The sequence below is a fragment of the Triticum aestivum genome, chromosome 2A (genome assembly GCF_018294505.1).
Source record: "Triticum aestivum cultivar Chinese Spring chromosome 2A, IWGSC CS RefSeq v2.1, whole genome shotgun sequence".
In the NCBI taxonomy this organism is placed as follows: Eukaryota; Viridiplantae; Streptophyta; class Magnoliopsida; order Poales; family Poaceae; genus Triticum; species Triticum aestivum.
Window position 1 is genome coordinate 711,784,504 of NC_057797.1, and position 22,968 is coordinate 711,807,471.

The 22,968-nt window shown below is 46.5% G+C and overlaps 1 protein-coding gene and 1 long non-coding RNA gene across 2 annotated transcripts; both read right to left on the reverse strand.

The window, feature by feature from the left end:
* Positions 1-13,160: 13,160 nt before the first annotated feature.
* LOC123190451 (uncharacterized) lies at positions 13,161-14,523 on the reverse strand. The gene has a single exon (XM_044603094.1). The coding sequence runs from the start codon at positions 14,418-14,420 to the stop codon at positions 13,386-13,388; it is 1,035 nt and encodes a 344-aa protein (XP_044459029.1). The 5' UTR covers positions 14,421-14,523; the 3' UTR covers positions 13,161-13,385.
* A 4,014-nt stretch (positions 14,524-18,537) lies between these two features.
* LOC123186103 (uncharacterized) lies at positions 18,538-20,395 on the reverse strand. Its single transcript, XR_006493555.1, has 3 exons — positions 20,263-20,395; positions 19,945-19,988; positions 18,538-19,636 (listed from the first exon to the last, which is right to left on the reverse strand). It is a non-coding gene; the product is annotated as an uncharacterized lncRNA (long non-coding RNA).
* Positions 20,396-22,968: the final 2,573 nt, after the last annotated feature.

Here is a 22,968-nt window from a genome sequence, read left to right on the forward strand (position 1 = left end):
TGTCAAACCATATGCTATGCTTGATGACAACACTTGTTGGGTGAATCACCTCTTGAATGCTTGGTTTTGCTCTTACGACAACCACATTTGTTTTTCCAAGTGCTTGTTATCTTTGCTAGTTTTGCAGGAATTACAAGACGGTGCGACATTGGAGAGTGCCACATTCGAGCTACTAGACGATGAGTGCTTGGTGATCGACCACTTCGACACGGCACCGCCATCTCTTTCCCATGGTGATTTGGTTTTCGATCCGAGGTCAGATCTTTTCCAAGGGGGAGGGGATGATGCGGAGCATCCTACGGTCATCACCATGTCAAGAGTCCGTTTGGCAAGTGACACGTGCGACCTCTACTTCACATACACAAAGGTGAATCTTCTCCTTTACACGTGCTCACTTGACCCCTTTGAGGATGGTGTACTACTTGACACTTCTCCCGTGTGCATGCATAGGTATTGTCGGAGCTTCACGGATGTCAAGGAGGAGTACAAGCGCCAAGGAACGACTACACCATCCGCGAGGGAAGCGTGGAAGAGAAGACGGAAGAAAGGAGAAGAAGACGGAGCGGCTGCAGGAGCCAGGCCGGACATCCGGACCGCCGTCCGGATCATCCGGGCTCAGCCGGATCATCCGGGTACCCCTCCGGATCATCCGGATAATTGCGTCCGAAGACACCCGAAGGCCTCAAGTGAAGCCGGATCATCCGGGCCCCCTCCCGGATCATCCGGACGATGGCCGGATCATCCGGACCCTCATCCGGATCATCCGGGTCTTGCCTGCGTGCAACGTTTCGGGCCGATGCCCATGTACCCATTCGCCCCCTTACTTACCCCTTCGCCCACTAGACTATAAATAGACCTCCTCCTCCCCATTTTTAGGGTTAGCAAATATGATAGCTCATTCTTAGGTGAGCTTTGCTCCTACCTCTACTCTTGAGAGAGAGAGACTACCACTCCCATGGAGTTCAAGACCTCCATGTGAGAAGATCCTGCGGGATATCATCAAGACCCCCTTGTGGGAAGATCCATCTAGGATATCATCAAGACCTCCTCACGGAGAAGATCGGTTACCTTTGTATCCTTACCTTTGTTGACTTTGGATCTCGTGTATCTCTTTGTGTTCTTTGATCTAGCACTTGTGTGACCGATTCCTTGTTGGTTGAGTGTTTTCCCTCGTTCCTCCCCGTGATTTCCTCGTGTTCTTCCGCTCGTTCTTCGTGTCTCCCCGTAGGATCCACTCCAAACGTGAAAGATCGACGCTATAGGGTTCCACCCTACATCACTTAGGACCAGACTTGGGCTTCTTCACTTGAGCAGCAACTTGCTTGCTGTTCTTCTTGAAGTTCCCCTTCTTTCCTCTGCCCTTTTCTTGAAACTAGTGGTCTTGTCTACCATCAACACTTGATGTTTTTCTCGATTTCTACCTTCGTCAATTTCCGCATTACGAAGAGCTTGGGAATCGTTTCCGTTATCCCTTGCATATCATAGTTCATCACGAAGTTCTACTAACTTGGTGATGATGACTAGAGAATTCTGTCAATCACTATCTTATCTGGAAGATTAACTCCCACTTGATTCAAGTGATTGTAGTACTCAGACAATCTGGGCACATGCTCACTAGTTGAGCGATTCTCCTCCATCTTTTAGCTATAGAACTTGTTGGAGACTTCATATCTCTCAACTCGGGTGTTTGCTTGAAATATTAACTTCAACTCCTGGAACATCTCATATGCTCCATGACGTTAAAAACGTCTTTGAAGTCCCGATTCTAAGCCATTAAGCATGGTGCACTAAACTATCAAGTAGTCATCATATTGAGCTAGCCAAACGTTCATAACGTCTGCATCTGCTCCGGCAATAGGTCCGTCACCTAGCGGTGCATCAAGGACATAATTCTTCTGTGCAGCAATGAGGATAAACCTCAGATCACGGATCCAATCCGCATCTTTGCTACTAACATCTTTCAACATAATTTTCTCTAGGAACATATCAAAATAAACACAGGGAAGCAACAACGCGAGCTATTGATCTACAACATAATTTGCAAAATACTACCAGGACTAAGTTCATGATAAATTTAAGTTCAATTAATCATATTACTTAAGAACTCCCACTTAGATAGACATCCCTCTAATACTCTAAGTGATTACGTGATCCAAATCAACTAAACCATGTCCGATCATCACGTGAGATGGAGTAGTTTCATTGGTGAACATCGCTATGTTGATCATATCTGCTATATGATTCACGCTCGACCTTTCGGTCTCCGTGTTTCGAGGCCATATCTGTATATGCTTGGCTCGTCAAGTATAACCTGAGTATTCTGCGTGTGCAACTGTTTTGCACCCGTTGTATTTGAACGTAGAGCCTATCACACCCGATCATCACGTGGTGTCTCAGCACAAAGAACTTTCGCAACGGTGCATACTCAGGGAGAACACTTCTTGATAATTAGTGAGAGATCATCTTATAATGCTACCGTCAATCAAAGCAAGATAAGATGCATAAAAGATAAACATCACATGCAATCAATATAAGTGATATGATATGGCCACCATCATCTTGTGCTTGTGATCTCCATCTTCGAAGCACCGTCATGATCACCATCGTCACCGGCGCGACACCTTGATCTCCATCGTAGCATCGTTGTCGTCTCGCCAATCTTATGCTTCCACGACTATCGCTACTGCTTAGTGATAAAGTAAAGCATTACAGCGCGATTGCATTGCATACAATAAAGCGACAACCATATGGCTCCTGCCAGTTGCCGATAACTCGGTTACAAAACATGATCATCTCATACAATAAAATTTAGCATCATGTCTTGACAATATCATGTCACAACATGCCCTGCAAAAACAAGTTAGACGTCCTCTACTTTGTTGTTGCAAGTTTTACGTGGCTGCTACGGGCTTAAGCAAGAACCAATCTTACCTACGCATCAAAACCACAACGATAGTTTGTCAAGTTGGTGTTGTTTTAACCTTCGCAAGGACCGGGCGTAGCCACACTCGGTTCAACTAAAGTTGGAGAAACTGTCACCCGCTAGCCACCTTTGTGCAAAGCACGTCGGGAGAATCAGTCTCGCGTAAGCGTACGCGTAATGTCAGTCCGGGCCGCTTCGTCCAACAATACCGCCGAACCAAAGTATGACATGCTGGTAAGCAGTATGACTTATATCGCCCACAACTTACTTGTGTTCTACTCGTGCATATAACATCAACACATAAAACCTGGCTCTGATACCACTATAGGGGAACGTAGTAATTTCAAAAAAATTCCTACGCACATGCAAGATCATGGTGATGCATAGCAACGAGAGGAGAGAGTGTGATCTACGTACCCTTGTAGATCGACAACGGAAGCGTTAGCACAACGTGGTTGATGTAGTCGTATGTCTTCACGGCCCGACCGATCAAGCACCGAAACTACGGCACCTCCGAGTTCTAGCACACGTTCAGCTCGATGACGATCCCCGGACTCCGATCTAGGAAAGTGTCGGGGAAGAGTTCCGTCAGCACGACGGCGTGGTGACGATCTTGATGTACTACCGTCGCAAGGCTTCACCTAAGCACCGCTACAATATTATCGAGGACTATGGTGGAAGGGGGCACCGCACACGGCTAAGAATATGATCACGTGGATCAACTTGTGTCTCTAGGGGTGCTCCCTGCCTCCGTATATAAAGGATCAAAGGGGGGGTGCAGCCGGCCAGGAGAGGGCGCGCCAGGAGGAGTCCTACTCCCTCCGGGAGTAGGATTCCCCCCTTTCCTAGTTGGAATAGGATTCGGGAGGGGAGAAAGAGGAGAGAGAGAAGGAAGGGGGGCGTCGGCCCCCTCTCCTTGTCCTATTCGGACTAGGGGGGAGTGGCGTGCGGCCCAGCCCTGGCCACCTCTCCTCTCTTCCACTAAGGCCCACTAAGGCCCATATACCTCCCGGGGGTTCCGGTAACCTCCCGGTACTCCGGTAAAATCCCGATTTCACCCGGAACACTTCCGATATCCAAATACAGGCTTCCAATATATCAATCTTTATGTCTCGACCATTTCGAGACTCCTCGTCATGTTCGTGATCACATCCGGGACTCCGAACAAACTTCGGTACATCAAAATGCATAAACTCATAATATAACTGTCATCAAAACCTTAAGCGTGCGGACCCTACGGGTTCGAGAACAATGTAGACATGACCGAGACACGTCTCCGGTCAATAACCAATAGCGAAACCTGGATGCTCATATTGGCTCCTACATATTCTACGAAGATCTTTTATCGGTCAGACCGCATAACAACATACGTTGCTCCCTTTGTCATCGGTATGTTACTTGCCCGAGATTTGATCGTTGGTATCTCAATACCTAGTTCAATCTCATTACCGGCAAGTCTCTTTACTCATTCCGTAATACATCATCTCACAACTAACTCAATAGTTGCAATGCTTGCAAGGCTTTATGTGATGTGCATTACCGAGAGGGCCCAGAGATACCTCTCCGACAATCGGAGTGACAAATCCTAATCTCGAAATACGCCAACCCAACATGTACCTTTGGAGACACCTGTAGAGCACCTTTATAATCACCCAGTTACGTTGTGACGTTTGGTAGCACATAAAGTGTTCCTCCGGCAAACGGGAGTTGCATAATCTCATAGTCATAGGAACATGTATAAGTCATGAAGAAAGCAATAGCAACATACTAAACGATCGGGTGCTAAGCTAATGGAATGGGTCATGTCAATCAGATCATTCACCTAATGATGTGATCTCATTAATCAAATAACAACTCTTTGTCCATGGTTAGGAAACATAACCATCTTTGATTAACGAGCTAGTCAAGTAGAGGCATACTAGTGACACTCTGTTTGTCTATGTATTCACACATGTATTATGTTTCCGGTTAATACAATTCTAGCATGAATAATAAACATTTATCATGATATAAGGAAATAAATAATAACTTTATTATTGCCTCTAGGGCATATTTCCTTCATGATTTCCAATAAGTTGGTTGCTCGCTCCATTGTTCCGGAGAACGGAGTCTTGGTCATTTTGCCCATGAGGCATGGTTCGCACGTGTCAAATGATTCATAATCAAGAGACTCCAAAAGTCCATCTGCATGGAGTTTCTTCATGCGTTTGACACCAATGTGACCAAGGCGGCAGTGCCACAAGTATGTGGGACTATCATTATCAACCTTACATCTTTTGGCATTCACACTATGAATGTGTGTAACATCACGTTCGAGATTAAATAAGAATAGACCATTGACCAGCGAGGCATGACCATAAAACATGTCTCTCATATAAATAGAACAACTATTATTCTCAGATTTAAAAGAGTAGCCATCTCACATTAAACGAGATCCAGATACAATGTTCATGCTCAAAGCTGGTACTAAATAACAATTATTGAGGTTTAAAACTAACCCCGTAGGTAAATGCAGAGGTAGCGTGCCGACGGCGATCACATCGACCTTGGAACCATTCCCGACGCACATCGTCACCTCGTCCTTTGCCAGTCTCCGTTTATTCCGCAGTTCCTGTTTTGAGTTACAAATATGAGCAACTGCACTGGTATCAAATACCCGGGAGCTACTACGAGCGCTGGTAAGGTACACATCAATAACATGTACTCCCTCCGTAAACTAATATAAGAGTGTTTAGATCACTATTTTAGTGATCAAAACACTCTTATATTAGTTTACAGAGGGAGTATATCACATATACCTTTGGTATTGCCGGCCTTCTTTTCCGCTAAGTACTTGGGGCAGTTCCGCTTCTAGTGACTGTTTCCCTTGCAATAAAAGCACTCAGTCTCAGGCTTGGGTCCATTCTTTGACTTCTTCCCGGCAGCTTGCTTACCGGGCGCGGCAACTCCCTTGCCGTCCTTCTTAAAGTTCTTTTTACCCTTGCCTTTCTTGAATTTAGTGGTTTTATTCACCATCAACACTTGATGTTCCTTTTTGATTTCCACCTCCGTTGATTTCAGCATTGAATATACCTCGTGAATGGTCTTTTCCATCCCCTGCATATTGAAGTTCATCACAAAGCTCTTGTAGCTAGGTGGGAGCGACTGAAGGATTCTGTCAATGACCGCATCATCCGGGAGGTTAACTCCCAGCTGAGACAAGCGGTTATGCAGCCCAGACATTTTGAGTATGTGCTCGCTGACAGAACTGTTCTCCTCCATCTTACAACTATAGAACTTGTCGGAGACTTCATATCTCTCGACCCGGGCGTGAACTTGGAAAACCATTTTCAGCTCTTGGAACATCTCATATGCTCCGTGTTGCTCAAAACGCTTTTGGAGCCCCGGTTCTAAGCTGTAAAGCATGCCGCACTGAACCAGGGAGTAATCATCACTACGCGTCTACCAAGCATTCATAACGTCTTGTTCTGCGTGGAAAACAGGTGCTTCACCTAGCGGTGCATCAAGGACATATGCTTTCCTGGCAGCTATGAGGATAATCCTTAGGTTACGGACCCAGTCCGTGTAGTTGCTGACATCGTCTTTCAGCTTGGTTTTCTCTAGGAACGCGTTGAAGTTGAGGGCAACATTAGCGTGGGCCATTTGATCTACAAGACATATTGCAAAGATTTTAGACTATGTTCATGATAATTAAGTTCATCTAATCAAATTGTTTAATGAACTCCCACTCAGGTAGACATCCCTCTAGTCATCTAAGTGATACATGATCCGAGTCAACTAGGCCGTGTCCGATCATCACGTGAGACGGACTAGTCATCATCGATGAACATTTTCATGTTGATCGTATTTTCTATACGACTCATGTTCGACCTTTCGGTCTTCCGTGTTCTGAGGCCATGTCTGTATATGCTAGACTCGTCAAGTCAACCTAAGTGTATTGCGTGTGTAAATCTGGCTTACACCCGTTGTATGCGAACGTTAGAACCTATCATACCCAATCATCACGTGGTGCTTCGGAACAACGGACCTTAGCAATGGTGCACAGTTAGGAGGAACACTTTCTTGAAATTATTGCGAGGGATCATCTTATTTATGCTACCGTCGTTCTAAGCAAATAAGATGTAAAACATGATAAACATCACATGCAATCAAATAGTGACATGATATGGCCAATATCATTTTGCTCCTTTTGATCTCCATCTTCGGGGCGCCATGATCATCGTCGTCACCGGCATGACACCATGATCTCCATCATCGTGTCTTCATGAAGTTGTCTCGTCAACTATTACTTCTACTACTATGGCTAACGGTTAGCGATAAATTAAAGTAATTACATGACGTTTATGTTGACATGCAGGTCATAAATAAATTAAGACAACTCCTATGGCTCCTGCCGGTTGTCATACTCATCGACATGCAAGTCGTGATTCCTATTACAAGAACATGGTCAATCTCATACATCACATATATCATTCATCACATCCTTTTGGCCATATCACATCACACGGCATATGCTGCAAAAACAAGTTAGACGTCCTCTAATTGTTGTTGCAAGTTTTACGTGGCTGGTATAGGTTTCTAGCAAGAACATTTCTTACGTACGCCAAAACCACAATGTGATATGCCAATTTCTATTTACCCTTCATAAGGACCCTTTTCATCAAATCCAATCCGACTAAAGTGGGAGAGACAGACACCCGCTAGCCACCTTATGCAACTAGTGCATGTCAGTCGGTGGAACTAGTCTCACGTAAGCGTACATGTAAGGTCGGTCCGGGCCGCTTCATCCCACGATGCCGCCGAATCAACATAAGACTAGTAACGACAAGTAAATTGACAAAATCAACGCCCACAACAACTTGTGTTCTACTCGTGCACAGAAACTATGCATAGACCTAGCTCTGATACCACTGTTGGGGATCGTAGTAGAAATTTAAAATTTTCTACGCATCACCAATATCAATCTATGGAGTCGTCTAGCAACAAGAGGGAGAGGAGTGCATCTACATACCCTTGTAGATCGTGAGCGGAAGCGTTCAAGAGAACGGGGATGATGGAGTCGTACTCGTCGTGATCCAAATCACCGAAGATCCTAGCGCCGAACGGACGGCACCTCCGCGTTCAACACACGTACGGAGCGAGGACGTCTCCCGTGCCTTGATCCAGCAAGGAGGAGGGGGAGGTTGAGGAAGAGGGCTCCAACAGCAGCACGACGACGTGGTGGTGGAGGAGCAGTAGTACTCCGGCAGGGCTTCGCCAAGCTTTAACGGAGGAGGAGATGTGTTGGGGAGGGGAGGGGCTGCGCCTTTGACGTGGTATGCAGCCCTCCCCTTGCCCCTCTATTTATAGGGGAAGGGAGAAGGGGGCCGGCCCCCTCTAGATGAGATCTAGAGGGGGGCGGCGGCCAACGAGGAGGGGGCTTGCCCCCCCCCCCCCCAAGCCAAGGGGGGCGCCCCCTTTAGGGTTCCCCCAACCCTAGGCGCATGGGCCCTTGGGGGGTTGGCGCCCCAGCCCACTTGGGGCCGGTTCCCTTCCCCTTACAGCCCATAAGGCCCTCCGAGAGAGGTGGCCCCTCCCGGACTCCCGATGGACCCCCGAAACCCCTTCAGTGGCCCCGGTACAATATCGATATGCCCCCGAACCTTTCCGGTGACCGTATGACAACTTCCCACATATAAATCTTCACCTCCGGACCATTCTGGAACTCCTCGTGACGTCCGGGATCTCATCCGGGACTCCGAACAACATTCGGTAATCACATACAAGTCTTCCTAATAACCCTAGCGTCATCGAACCTTAAGTGTGTAGACCCTACGGGTTCGGGAACCATGCAGACATGACCGAGACAACTCTCCGGCAAATAACCAACAGCGGGATGTGGATACCCATGTTGGCTCTCACATGTTCCACGATGATCTCATCAGATGAACCACGATGTTGAGGATTCAAGCAATCCCGTATACAATTCCCTTTGTCAATCGGTACGTTACTTGCCCGAGATTCGATCGTGAGTATCCCAATACCTCGTTCAATCTTGTTACCGGCAAGTCACTTTACTCGTTCCGTAACACATCATCCCGTGACCAACCCTTAGTCACATTGAGCTCATTACGATGATGTCTTACCGAGTGGGACCAGAGATACCTCTCCGTCATGCGGAGTGACAAATCCCAGTCTCGATTCGTGCCAACCCAACAGACACTTTCGGAGATACCCGTAGTGCACCTTTATAGTCACCCAGTTACATTGTGGCGTTTGGCACACCCAAAGTATTCCTACAGTATCCGGGAGTTGCACAATCTCATGGTCTAAGGAAAAGATACTTGACATTAGAAAAGCTCTAGCAGACGAACTACACGATCTTGTGCTATGCTTAAGATTGGGTCTTGTCCATCACATCATTCTCCTAATGATGTGATCCCGTAATCAATGACATCTAATGCCCATAGTCAGGAAACCATGACTATCTGTTGATCAACGAGCTAGTCAACTAGAGGCTCACTAGGGACATGTTGTGGTCTATGTATTCACACATGTATTACAATTTCCGGATAACACAATTATAGCATGAACAATAGACAATTATCATGAACAAGGAAATATAATAATAACCATTTCATTATTGCCTCTAGGGCATATTTCCAACAATAATAAAGTTGTTATTTATATTTCCTTATATCATGATAAATGTTTATTATTCATGCTATAATTGTATTAAATGGAAACTTGATACATGTGTAAATACATAGACAAACAGAGTGTCCCTAGCATGCCTCTACTTGACTAGCTCGTTAATCAAAGATGGTCAAGTTTCCTAACCATAGACATGTGTTGTCATTTGATGAACGGGGTCACATCATTAGAGAATGATGTGATGGACAAGACCCACCCATTAGCTTAGCACTATGATCGTTTAGTTTGTTGCTATTGCTTTCTTCATGACTTATACATGTTCCTATGACTATGAGATTATGCAACTCCCGAATACCGGAGGAACACCTAGTGTGCTATCAAACATCACAACGTAACTGAGTGATTATAAAGATGCTCTACATGTGTCTCCCATGGTGTTTGTTGAGTTGGCATAGATCGAGATTAGGATTTTTCACTCCGATTGTTGGAGAGGTATCTCTGGGCCCTCTCGGTAATGCTCATCATTATAAGCATTGCAAGCAATGTGACTAAAGAGTTGGTTACGTGATGATGCATTACGGAACGAGTAAAGAGACTTGCTGGTAACGAGATTGAACTAGGTATGAGGACACTGACGATCGAATCTCGGGCAAGTAACATACCGATGACAAAGGGAACAACGTATGTTGTTATGCGGTTTGACCGATAAAGATCTTTGTAGAATTTGTAGGAACCAATATGAGCATCCAGGTTCCGCTATTGGTTATTGACCGAAGATGTGTCTCGGTCATGCCTACATAGTTCTCGAACCCGTAGTGTCCGCACGCTTAACGTTCGATGACGATTTGTAATATGAGTTATGTGATTTGATGTACCGAAGGTTGTTCGGAGTCCCAGATGAGATCACGGACATGACAAGGAGTCTCTAAATGGTCGAGATGTAAAGATCGATATATTGTAAGGCTATATTCAGACATCAGAAAGGTTCCGAGTGATTTGTGTATTTTTCGAAGTACCGGGGAGTTAATGGAATTCGCCGGGGGAAGTAGTGGGCCTTAATGGGCCATACGGGAAAGGAGAGAAGGGGCTCAAGGGGTGGCTGCGCGCCCCCTCATGGGCTGGTCCGAATTGGACTAGGAGGGGGTGGCGCCCCCCTTTTTCCTTTTCCCTCTCCCTAACCTTCTTTCTTCTCCTACTTGGACTAGGAAAGGGGAAAACCTACTCCTACTAGGAGTAGGAATCCCCCCTTTGGGTGCGCCCCTTGAGGCCGATCCTCCTCCTCCCCTCCTTTATATACGGGGGAGGGTGGCACCCCACAGACACACAAATTGATCTTTAGCCGTGTGTGGTGCCCCCTTCACAGATTTTCACCTTGGTCATATCGTCGTAGTGCTTAGGCGAAGCCCTGCACCGGTAACATCATCATCATCGTCACCACGTCGTTGTGCTGACGAAACTCTCCCTCGATCTCAACTGGATCAAGAGTTCGAGGGACGTCACCGAGTTGAACGTGTGCAGATCACGGAGGTGTCGTGCGTTCGGTACTTGGATCGGTTGGATCACGAAGATGTTCGACTACACCAACCGCATTACTAAACGCTTTCGCTTTCGATCTACGAGGGTATGTGGACTCACTCTCCCTGCTCGTTGCTATACTTCTCCTAGATAGATCTTGCGTGATCGTAGGATTTTTTTGAAATACTACATTCCCCAACAGTTTCCCCGCGGGGAATCAATGCCAACGCTGCCTCCGGTCAACCTTCCGTTGATTCCTCACGGGCGGCGCAGTGCGGCGACGCGCCTCCTCTCCGGCCACGCGTACACACGTCCCCCCCCCCCACCGCTATAAAAGCCGACCCCTCCCTCGCCGGTGGATGCACTCGCCCGCAGCCTCCCTCTCGCCGTCGACGCCCCCGTCTCGTCTCCATCTCTCCCCATCTATAGCCACCGCGTGTATGCCCACCAATGGGAGAGCGGTTCCCCAGAGATGGAGCGGCGGCCAACGGCTTCGGCCGCCGCCACGTGCACGAGTGGGAGGCCCACCTCCTCCACGAGGTGAACTATCCGGCGTTGCCTGACATGCGCGTCCGGGGCGGTGGAGGCTCAGCGCCGGAGGCGTGCCCATCCCCCCACAGTCGATCGACGTCGGCCACTTCCACGGCGAGATCGAGCGCGTTCAGGCCTCCCTGGCGGAGGAGGTGCGGGGTCGCCCGGAGTACGCCGCCAGCAAGCATGCGCACTGGGCGGCGTACTTCCAACGCCGCTACGAGGAGCAGCTCGCCTTCACCAACAACACGCCGGTGAAGGGGCGCCACAACACAGATGGCCGCCGTTCGTGGTGGGGCGTCCCCGGGCGCACGCTCCACTTTGTCCTCGAGCACCTCGAGGGCGGCAACGAGCTGCCGCTCAAGTACTCGGCGGCCCTGGGCCCGGTCCCCCGCCGCAGTGGCGGCCCTTGGCTGCCGAGGCGCATGGCGGCGCGACAGTAGTAGTTGTTGCTTTTCTAATTTGTTTTAGATTATGTTTCAATATGTAAAAAAACCGATGGAACACCTAAATTTTGCCGAATTTGTGTCGTGTTTGGTCGAATTTTGACCCATTTTGTTTTTAAAACTTTTTAAAAACGATGCATGGGGCGACCTGGAGACGGCGGCTGGGAACCCGTTCATCCTCACGCCGTTTTTTCAGCCCCAGGACGTCGCTATTTCAAGCCTCCTGGTCCGAACGGCTCTTAGACCGTGCGATGGACGATTTGAAGGACGGTATTGGGCACAACCTAAACTCTTGTGCAAGGACACAACCTGAACTCTTGTGCAAGGAAATTCGGCTTAAGCGAAGCGCAGACTTCTAGGAACAGAGCCTGCTCAGCCATCGGGGATAGGAGCATGAGAAGCATCGGAGCCCTAAACCATCACGTCCCCAGAGATCCCCATGTGTGGTAGTAGTACGAGTAGAATACGTCAAAATGGTTTCAAATCAAATCAGCACCATGCTATATTGCCATCCATCCATATATATATATATATACAGTTTTGCTAAACCACGTCTAGATGTGCCATAAGTATTGTACATCTAAGTCATATCATTAATTCACACATTGAGATTCGTGTGAATATTTTCTTTCTCTTTTTCCTTTTTTTCTTTATGCTTGATTTACTTACTTAGATGTGCAATAATTAGAGCATATTTAGATGTGCCTTAGACACACCCATATATATTGTTTTTAAAAACTCCAAATGCAGGCTCGTCAGTCGCACACATGTGTCCTCTACAAGTAGTGTACACATACAACAAATTTAAGAGGCTTTTGAATTGTAGCGCCACAGGTGGGAGGGTGAGGGTGGGGGCAGCAGAGCACAGATCACGGACCCAGTTCTCCTTTCCTGCCACCAGCGGCAGGGCAGTCACTGCACCCTATCTATTCTATTGTACTGTCGGGGACAGCCAGATAAATTTCAAAACTTTGATGTCCCGTTGCTCCAACTGTTGCGATTTGACGCCACATCCCGATTTCCAAATTTAAAAAGTACTCCCCATCCTCATCCGATTTCACAGTGATCTTCTTCTCTTTTTTTTTTTTGAAAAGTTCACAGTGATCTTCAGCTTGAAGCAAAGTGTTCTTCTGTTCATGAGTAATCTTCTTTACATCGACACGACACTCTGATGGCAGTTCAGATTCGCATGAGGTCTCTGAAATTTGAGAGATCTGGTTCTAGACAACAGGAGCGGCGGTGTATATTACAAAAAACTGAAAAAACAAGATGGGAAATACAGAGAAGAATCCGCGACAGGAAGAATCTCATGCGTTATGTTCCAGCATGGCCACCACCTAATCCTGCGGATCTCTCAGCATCATCGCCAGCTTCTCCGGCCTGCTCCTCCGGCCGCCGCCCGCGGCGTCGGCCTTCTTCTCCTTGGCCGGCGAAGCTGGGAAGAACAGGTGCCCGAACCCGAACACGTTGATCACCGGATCCACGCGCACATTGGTCGAGTACGACCGCTCCATGCCCCTCGGCCTCGGCCGCCGCAGGCCGCCGATGCCCGCCGCGGCGGGCGTGCTCGAGCACCGCTCCAGGCCCCGGAACACCACGCGCCCGGACGCGCTGACGCGCGGGCTCTCGGCGGCTATCGCGGGGCGCCATGGCCGCGCGGGGCCGTGCGGGTGCCACGGCGGGCGGGAGTTCCTGCCGGAGTCCGAGGAGGAGGCCGAGGACGACGAGGAGGCCCGGGTCAGGAGCGGGTGCGCGCACGCCTGCTGCTGCTGGCGCTGCTTCGGGGCAGCGGCCGCGGCGGCGCCGTTCCTGCAGTCGCCGGCGTTCTTCTTGGACATGAGGTGGAGGAGGCTCGCCACCGGCGCGGAGCGCGTCCGCAGGGGCGGGCGTGACGGCGGCGGCGGGCGGCGCGCGTTCCTGCCGGAGTCGCACGAGGAGGCCGAGGAGGAGGAGGAGGAGTCGCGCGAGAGGAGCGGCCGCGAATGCGCCTCCCGACGCCCCAGAGACGCTTCCGCGCGACCCTTGGCCTCGCCGGCTTTGGGCTTCTTTGTCACGAGGAGGAGGAGATCACGCCACCGCCGCCCAGCGCACCGCGGCGCGCGGGGAGAGACGGGCTCCGAGGGAGGCTCCTCCTCCACGCACGGCGGAGCCGAGCAGGCTGAGGCGGGATTCAGCAGTGGGAGGAGAGGAACGAGCTTCCCATCCGAGAAGAGCTCGTCAGCGGCGGAGAGCGCGGCCACCGCCGCGGGGATGCGGAACTCGAAGTCGCCATCGTCGTCTTCAGCGCCCGCCGGAGGCGCCGGCAAGGGCGCGATGGACGCGTGGAACGAGAAGAGATCCGGCGAGGTCACTGCGGCGACGGCGGCGGCCATTAGAGGCGTCGGTGGAGCATTAACGCCGGAGGTGGTTGCCGTCGGTGGTCTGTCTGCGGGGGCGGGGGAGGAGGGAGGGAGTTGTTTAACTTCGTCGTCGCCGTGTCAACGAACGGTTCGTATATAAGCGGGTCGTTTATGGGTTACCGGGTCTGGAACGAAGGCGGCTCTGGGCCCGGGAAGAGGGTATACGAGGCAACCGATGCACAGTGCGTGTGCCGACGTCGGCTGATGTCTTGGCGATATGGGAGTGGTTGACCAAAACCTTTTCTTTTTTCGCGGGTCACCAAAACCAGTTTGTACTCACTGTTTTATTTTTATTTTGAAAACAACTATAGTTGTACCTTGCACCATAGAGTTGTGCAACCGTGCAGGCCTCGCCCTCTTCTTTTTAAAAAAAGAAGAAGAAGAAGATGGAAATTATGTGCCTCATAGAGACATCTAAAGGTGATATTTTTAATGATAAATATTCAATGTTTATATATTTTGTATTTAATATTCATATGTGATATCATTATAGTAGTATGAAAAAGATTCATATGTGGTATTTTATATATTAATGTCATGTTTTGGTCTACATTACTAAGTGTTTCTATGAAAAAGATTCATAAGTATTGTGTGACAATAAGCTTTATTTGGAAATCATTTACCACATGAATCTTTGTTATACTAGCATATATTGTATGTGCCAATACTGAAAATTATATTATACACAACCAAAATGGAAGATATAGATAGCATTAATTGGCAGCATTATATCTTTTCTTATTCGCTGTTGTTTTGTTGTACTAGCAATATGATTTGTTTTCTTATTTTAAAATTATAAATGTTCATATTACTCCTACAACATCATAGACATCGTCTTACCTCCCAATATGTAATGGTAATATTGCCATTGGATTATAGAAAATGAACTACTCATATGTTATACCTTATGGACCTTGGCCCACTAAATCTGTATCTCACCGAGTTAAAATTTTGAAATCTAGTTGCATGGCTAGCCAAGTAGAAGAATCAGCAATAAAATCTAATCATCTAAACTATGCTTAGTTTGCCTCACTCGTGCTCTCAATGTAAACGAAATACATATATACGCGAGAGCCTATGCAGAACACGAAAAACACACAATTTGACTTGAGACAATCCACAAAGCATTTGGTCATGATCAAATTTGTAAGCCCACTTGGATAGTTCCTCTATGGTGACCCATCCCGACAATTGTGTGCACATCCGTCCGGAAGAGCGGACCACCGAAACTGCATCCCTTGAGAACCTGTACCGGCTGAGGCATGATAAGATTTCTGGGAGCGTCTTGGCGCACCTGCTCGCTTAATTACGACTGCATCCTCGACATCTGTCCACCTGCTTTGACTACTTTTGAACGACGGACGACCAACTCGACTTCACCACCATTGCTGAAGACGTGTTGCACCGGAGTTTTTCGTAAACTTGTACTCCCTCCGTAAACTAATATAAGAGCGTTTAGAATACTAAATAGTGATCTAAACGCTCTTATATTAGTTTACAGAGGGAGTAGTATGTACTGAACCTCTATCTGTTGACATGTGCATTTGGTCCTTATACATATATGCTAAATGTCCCTAGTCTCTAGTTTGCCGTACCCGATTTGCAATGTCTATAATCGATGCTAATCTTGATTAAGCTTAAATAAAGCTGCCTAATTTCCTAACACCATATATGCTTAGTAGCCTGTAAAGAACCCGAAGAAAATTGAGCGTGTTGAAAAAGGGGTTCTTCTCCATATTTGCAAAAAGTAAAACTCTTATATTTATATGGCTTGGGACGTTTTACGGGAGTGAGCATGTGATGTGATCGAGTGGCAGAGCATGCAAAGGCAAACATTCTCTATCTCGCCTGATTAGACACGTACCATGCACGAGATTTGGTCGGCCGGGCGAGATCGACCTCGTTCCTTCAAAAGATGCGTGGCATCCAATGGCGAATTCACTGTAATGAGCTCGTGCACGTATTAATTGTTAGTTTACCCTTTTCAGTATACGTACATGCACGAATTGTAAAGATCGCCTACGGAGTTGAACAAATCTAGTACGTACGTACGTATCACGGCCGGGAGAAGATGGCAGCATTGATACACGCTGACACATTCACCGAAGAAGTTCTTTCAGCGAAGCTTTCGTGTACGCACGATGCAGTCGTGTCGCCGTAGAGCGTTAAAGACGCGCAGGATTTGTTTTTTGAACACATAAAGATGCGCAGGTTTTCCTCTGCACGCACTACGGGTGTGTGCCGTTGGTTGAGGGTTTATATTTTCTTTTTACGTTTTTCTTCCCTTTTCTTTTTATTTTTTTCCTTTTGCATTTTAATTCATGAACATTTGAAATACGCGAGTCAATTTTTTAAAATTTTCTAATATTTGTTAAATTCATGCATATATGTAAAGTTCACCAATAGTTTTAAAGTTTGTGAACATTTTTAAAAAATTTGAAGTTTATTTCAAATTTGTGAATGTTTTTAAATTGCTAGCAATTTTTTGATTATTTTTTTATTTGCAACAGAGTCAAAAGGAGGACTATTCGCTTCCTTTTCTCACGCAAAATCGTGCATGCGACTTTCATCTGGCATGGCTCCTAAGTGATAAAGGAAAGAAGACCTCGTGTAAGAGCACATATGTCCTGCTAAATAAGATGTGTTGTTAGAGCAAGATGAATGAGCTCCTCGATCAGAAGAGTAGCCATCAGGAGGGGACTTAGTTTAGTAATCCAAGTTTTGTTTAAAAAGTCGATGAACATCTTTTGATTTAACGGACTTTTTCAAATAGAATGATGGTTGTCTTTTTGTAAGATAGGAGCATATTGAACGAGGGAAAAATGCTAGACGAGCGAGTGGAGCAGGGCAGCCAAGCTGAGCAAGCGGAAGCTTCGTGGGCCGATCCATGTGAACGTTATAGCAGCAATTTCATGGTGTCAACGTGTAATAGGAGCTCCCAACGGGCTCACACTACGCCCACCGGCTGACACCGAGGCTGAAATGAGTAAGGACGTCACAACCACGCATCAAACAACCCCACTCTCATCTCAGAACAAATATCGTCTCTAGTGGCACACCAGCATGATATATGAACGAAGAACACACACCATCAAAACATAATTAAAATCCAAGCCAACGGGGATAAAACCAAATGAAACAATGACCACAATAACCTTTGACTATTGATAAACAACACATGTAGTTACTCCCTCCTTCCATCCTTCCATCTATATAGGGCCAACTGTAGTTACTCCCTCCTTCCATCTATATAGGGCCAAATGCGTTTTTCAAGACCGCCTTTGACTATTGATAAGATTAATAATACATGAGATGTATAGTGTGAAAATTATATCATTGGAAGCGTCTTTCACGTAAGAATTTGATGGTATGGTTTGTGTAACTTGCATGTCATATATTATTGCTCTAACACTTGGTCAAAGTTATGCTCGAAAAACGCATTAGGCCCTATATAGATGGAAGGAGGGAGTACCTCAAGTGTGCGTACTCAGTCGGCCCCGCAAGTCACCGACTCTTAATCTAGGGGTGTCAAGTTTCATTTGGCCATCAGTGTCTCATGCTTCATTCTTTTATGACGGGAAACTTCATCCTTGAGGTTACAACATTAAATCAGTGGTTTGGCAATCTTCCTTGCAAGGGGTATGTCCCTGGTCACAACATGTTCACAAACAAAAGTTCTGACCAACTGGGGTGCGACACTTAGGAGGCTCTTCAAAGCATTTGAGGTTATCCAACTTGTGCATGTTTGGTCTTTTGCGATTTTATTCACACAGTTTTGGTGGAACGTCAAGATGCAAAAAGTGCAGTTAGAGACGACAAGCTCAACGATCTTCAACTTAACTTGTATGAACATGGAGTTTGTGTTTTTTATCTGATACTTTGATTATTTGACTGATAAAGTCGGATCGTTTATTAAAGATGAAATTGTCATGAACTCCAAGGTAGTTCAGATTCTCATTGTTTGCTCAGGTGTAGAATGTGTCATTTATATAGGATATGATGTTTAGATGTCATTAGATTCATTATCCCACCAATAGCTTCACCACACGGTTGTGAAAAAAAATGTGAAAATGAAATACACATAACCGCCCTTTTCAAAGGATCGTAGTTGGTGTGCACCTTTGTCATTGCCAACCGGCGCATAATATGTACTTGCTTACACACACACACGTGTGCCTGAAGCTAATCTTGTGGATGCTAGACGAGAGAGTTCCTCCATAGTTTTTTGGGCTAATTTTAAATACTTTGATTCCGCCCACCACTCCTAATGTTGCCTAGACCTCACCATTGTGTCTCCATTGTAGTGTTAGCATGTCATATCGATGTCACTACATGTCGTACACTCCTCGGCCGAGATATGGATCTTACAAGCAAAAGATCCACACAACAAGAAGTGAGCTAGGAATCACAACCACCACTGCATGATTTGCACGAAATCCATAATTACATCTATGTGTTGTTTGTATCGCTAGATTGAAATTTCCTGCCTGGTCGCCATGAAGACCCATCATCACCTGTATTTTCTAGTACATATGGTTCAATTCCTTTCGTTGATGATGTTCCTCCATCAAAACCTCCAGGAAGTTTCTCTTGTTTTCTTCTTGACGATGCACTATACAGGACATAGATTCTATAGGTTGCATTTGGTTAGTTGTGGAAATACATCACCTCCACTCTTATTTTCCATCATTTAGTACTACCACAACTACACGAGGCTAAATATGTAAAATTTTGAACAAAATAAAATTTTATGTGCAAAATCTCCACAAGGAACTCAACAATAATATTGTATGTTTCAAATGGGTATGGATGTGTTTAGCATGGCTTTCTTTCTTATGCTTCTCCCCGAGCGCAAGGTAGATCCATCTTACAGAAAATGTCGTTTGTGCTTGGCTACCACATCAAGAAAATCATGCTTGGTTTTGTGCCCAAAGGTTGGATTGCCAAGGTTTAGGCAAAACAAAAGATAGACTACCAGCTTGTTGTACCAATATATTTTGCCAATTTGTAGAAACTTACTAATATTTGGCAAGTTTTGGAGTTGTCGAATGTTGGGGAGGATTTTTGGCTCCCAATCTAGCAATGCTTTGCATGGAGACTGTGCGGAGGTTTCCCCCACCATCGCATGTGGCACATGCCATCATGTCTAGCAAGCCTACTCTATTTCTCATGCGCGTCTGACATAGGCCCTGAAAATTGAAAAATCATAAGATATCTTGTATTGGCGGAAAGTAATATGGGATGAAACAAATATGAAATACATAATTTGAGCCCAATACGATAGGATTGAGCTAAAGACTACACCACAGATTCCACATCTTAACATCGCAAAGTTTCAATCCATGTGATCCTTATAATTTTGTCTCACTGGATGGATGGCTAGATGTTTTTAATCTGATTAACATGATGTCTCCTGGGAAGTTGCTTGACGTAGAATTTCTAAGGAATATATAATTGGTATTAGTATAGACTTGCCAAAAAAAGTAATGTCACTAACCTGTTTGTTCCAAGTGGCTTTTGTGCTCCTCGAACTATGTTTCCCTGAGGTATGTATGTGTTATATGTGAGCTAATAACAAATTTTGGGCACGACTATAGCCACACATTTTGGGCCAATAACAAATTTGCAAGAAGTCATGTCTAACATGGAAGATAGGGTGATGGCCAATGCCGCAATCACCATAAAAGACTTAAGTCTGCCATATGCGAGTGCTACCCTAAAAAATGCCTAATCTAGATGATGGATCATCTTTGTAGTCTCTGAGGACTGCAACCTATGAAATTTCTGGAAGACACTATTGTCCATAAATGATTACCATTATGGAGGGAGACGGCATGCTCTAGTGCCAACCCACGTACGGGGCATATGACTTCCATCAATTTCGTAGGTTGCAATCCTTTGGTGATTTCAGACGGTTGTCTATTTGGGCATTCTTTTGGATAGCACACTCATATGGCAACCCTAAGTCAACATTATATCGAATACAAGTGACGAATGCACTATTTATCCATCAGCTATAGGGCAATATGCTAAATTTAGACCATGCATGCATAGGACCAACCAAGGAAAGACTAATACCTAAAATTTCCATGGATGAGCACCCGATCCTCTTCACCTCACATTATTATAGGATGATCTATTTTTTGTTTAGAACTCGTAACTGTGGATTTTCTTACGGGTCGTGAACCATGAATTTACGCTATCTGAAGTTCTACAAATAGATTATGAGGGCTAGACTTTTGTGTTCTTGTGTGTGTGCGTGTGTGTGTGTGTGTGTGTGTGTGTGCGTGTGTGGTTAACAAAAACATGCACTACCATTTGTTGGCTTATATGCTTGACGATCACAGAATTTGAGGGCAATCATCTGCGTTGTAGGGTCCATGTGTGTGTGCTCTGCTCACTGATCGAACTGCAGGTACCGAACCTATGAAACCTGTCGCGTGGAACTAGCAGCACTAGACGAATGCATTGCATCCTCCCTAGTTTGTTTATAATTTAGTTTAGTTTCCATAATGCAGTAATCTCTCCTATCATAGAGTTGGTTTAGCATCCCAAGATTAATTTTACATAGTAGTACCACAAGGCGGTGCGTTATCTTGACCTTTCCCAACGGAAAGTCGTTAGCAAAAAGGAAAACAAGAAGCTGGACTCCTCGCTAAACATTATATGGATATAATGATCGTCTTCGTCGGCGACGCGTTTGCTCAGTCACATTGGTTATGTGCCAGTTCTCGTGTATTTCTTGGTCGTATACATACGAGGTGGGCACGTTCTGTGTCAGCTTACGTGGCAGGGTTCGTGACAGGTTGACAGTACGTACAGACAGCACAAAACGTGCTCTGTTGTTCGACTTGAGCGTCACTGACGATGCAGTCCGTAGAACGGTAAAGAAGCAGATTTGCTTCTCTACGTACTATTGGTGCCGAGCACAGGTGCAAGCCAAGAAAATTACTGTATAAATTATTTTCTGAGCGGGTTCTGATGAGATAGACACGAGGAGGAGGTGGAAGAAACTGTCCAAAATCAAAATCAATTGATCTGGAAGGTGCTCCCAAAGCTGGGTTAGCTATGCATTAATCTAGCTTTGGGTTCGACTACTAAATTCAGTGGTTTCAAGGTTTGGAACTACCTTCGGCTTGCTCTTGGTGCAAACGCCTTTAAAATATGCCCAAAGACAAGGAGAAACTGAAGAATCTAGCTGTATGTGTGGGCTTCGTTGTGGAAAAGTTGTACATGCAGACCTGAGAGGGAGGTTTCAGCGCCGATTACCCATAGAACCTGTCATGTGGAAATGCGATGCCTCCTTCCCAGCTCCTTTAATAATCTCTCCTCTTCTTATCATAGAGTTCGTTCGGCATCTCTTCTCAGGATTAGACATGCCACAAGATGCCGCTGCATTATTTGTACTTTCCTTTGTACTTTCCGAACAAAAGTTCGTTAACCGGTGAACGGTTCGGCCGGCTTCGATCGTGTATAGCACCAGTACTTGTCTGATCGAATGCAAATTCGTCTTCTTCCTAAGAAGATGCCACAGTACAGACGGCGCAAAACGTGTTCCTTTACAGGTTCAGCTTGAGCGGGGTCACGGACAGACGACGGTGCGCTCCAACGAAAACCCACTCCTCCACGTACCAGCAGCAACCCAAACTTTCCTCACCGGCCGCGCATGTGATGCGAAGATGCGCCGACGGTTCGGCCTGGCCCGGGCCCTCTCCCTCACCCCGGCCGCCCGAGGAGGGAGGGAGGGAACAAATGGAGCTTTTCTAGGCCGCCTCCAGCACGGCCTAGCTCGCTAGCTAACCCAGCTTTTAACAACAACTAAAGCCGGCTCTCATCTTGCTCCACGTCTGTGATAACCCCGTAAAGAGAAAGCACTATGATGCTGCTCTCATGGAGAATGTTGGCCGCGGACAGGGGGCAGCACGAAAGGCGGCCGGTGCGGCGCCAATCATGCCCACCAGAGCGTTGTGTCCCTCAAAAGCAGCGAGCTGGCTGGCTATCATCGGCAACCACTGATCAGCCATGAGCCATCATCCCCTTCTGCTCATCATTTTTCCTTGGACGGAACGACAGATCATGGTATGGTGATCATAGGTTGATGCCTTTGAGAGGAACGCATGACATGGTGCGGTGGAGTGTCCATACGTACCTGCAATGCTGCAAGCGAGGCATTATGTTTGTGCGCGATGTATGGGCGGGTGCCCTGTGCGCTCATGGCTGGTCTGTTGCGAGTGCTCCATCAATCATCACAACTGGAAAAGTCTTGTAGTTTTTCACAGAAAAATGAAAGATATGCTGACATGGAGTATGTGAGCTCGACCTCACAGGGGCTGCTGACACAACATCCCCCCCCCCCCCCCCCCCCCCCCCCCCCCAAGAAGGTTGATTATTTGGTGTGTGTTTTCACACGATTTTGTTGTTGTTTTCTTTATTATCACAAAATTTATTTTCTAAAATCATGAATAGTTAAAAATTCGTGAAACTTTTTCCAATTCGCAAACATTTCATAATTCTTGATTTT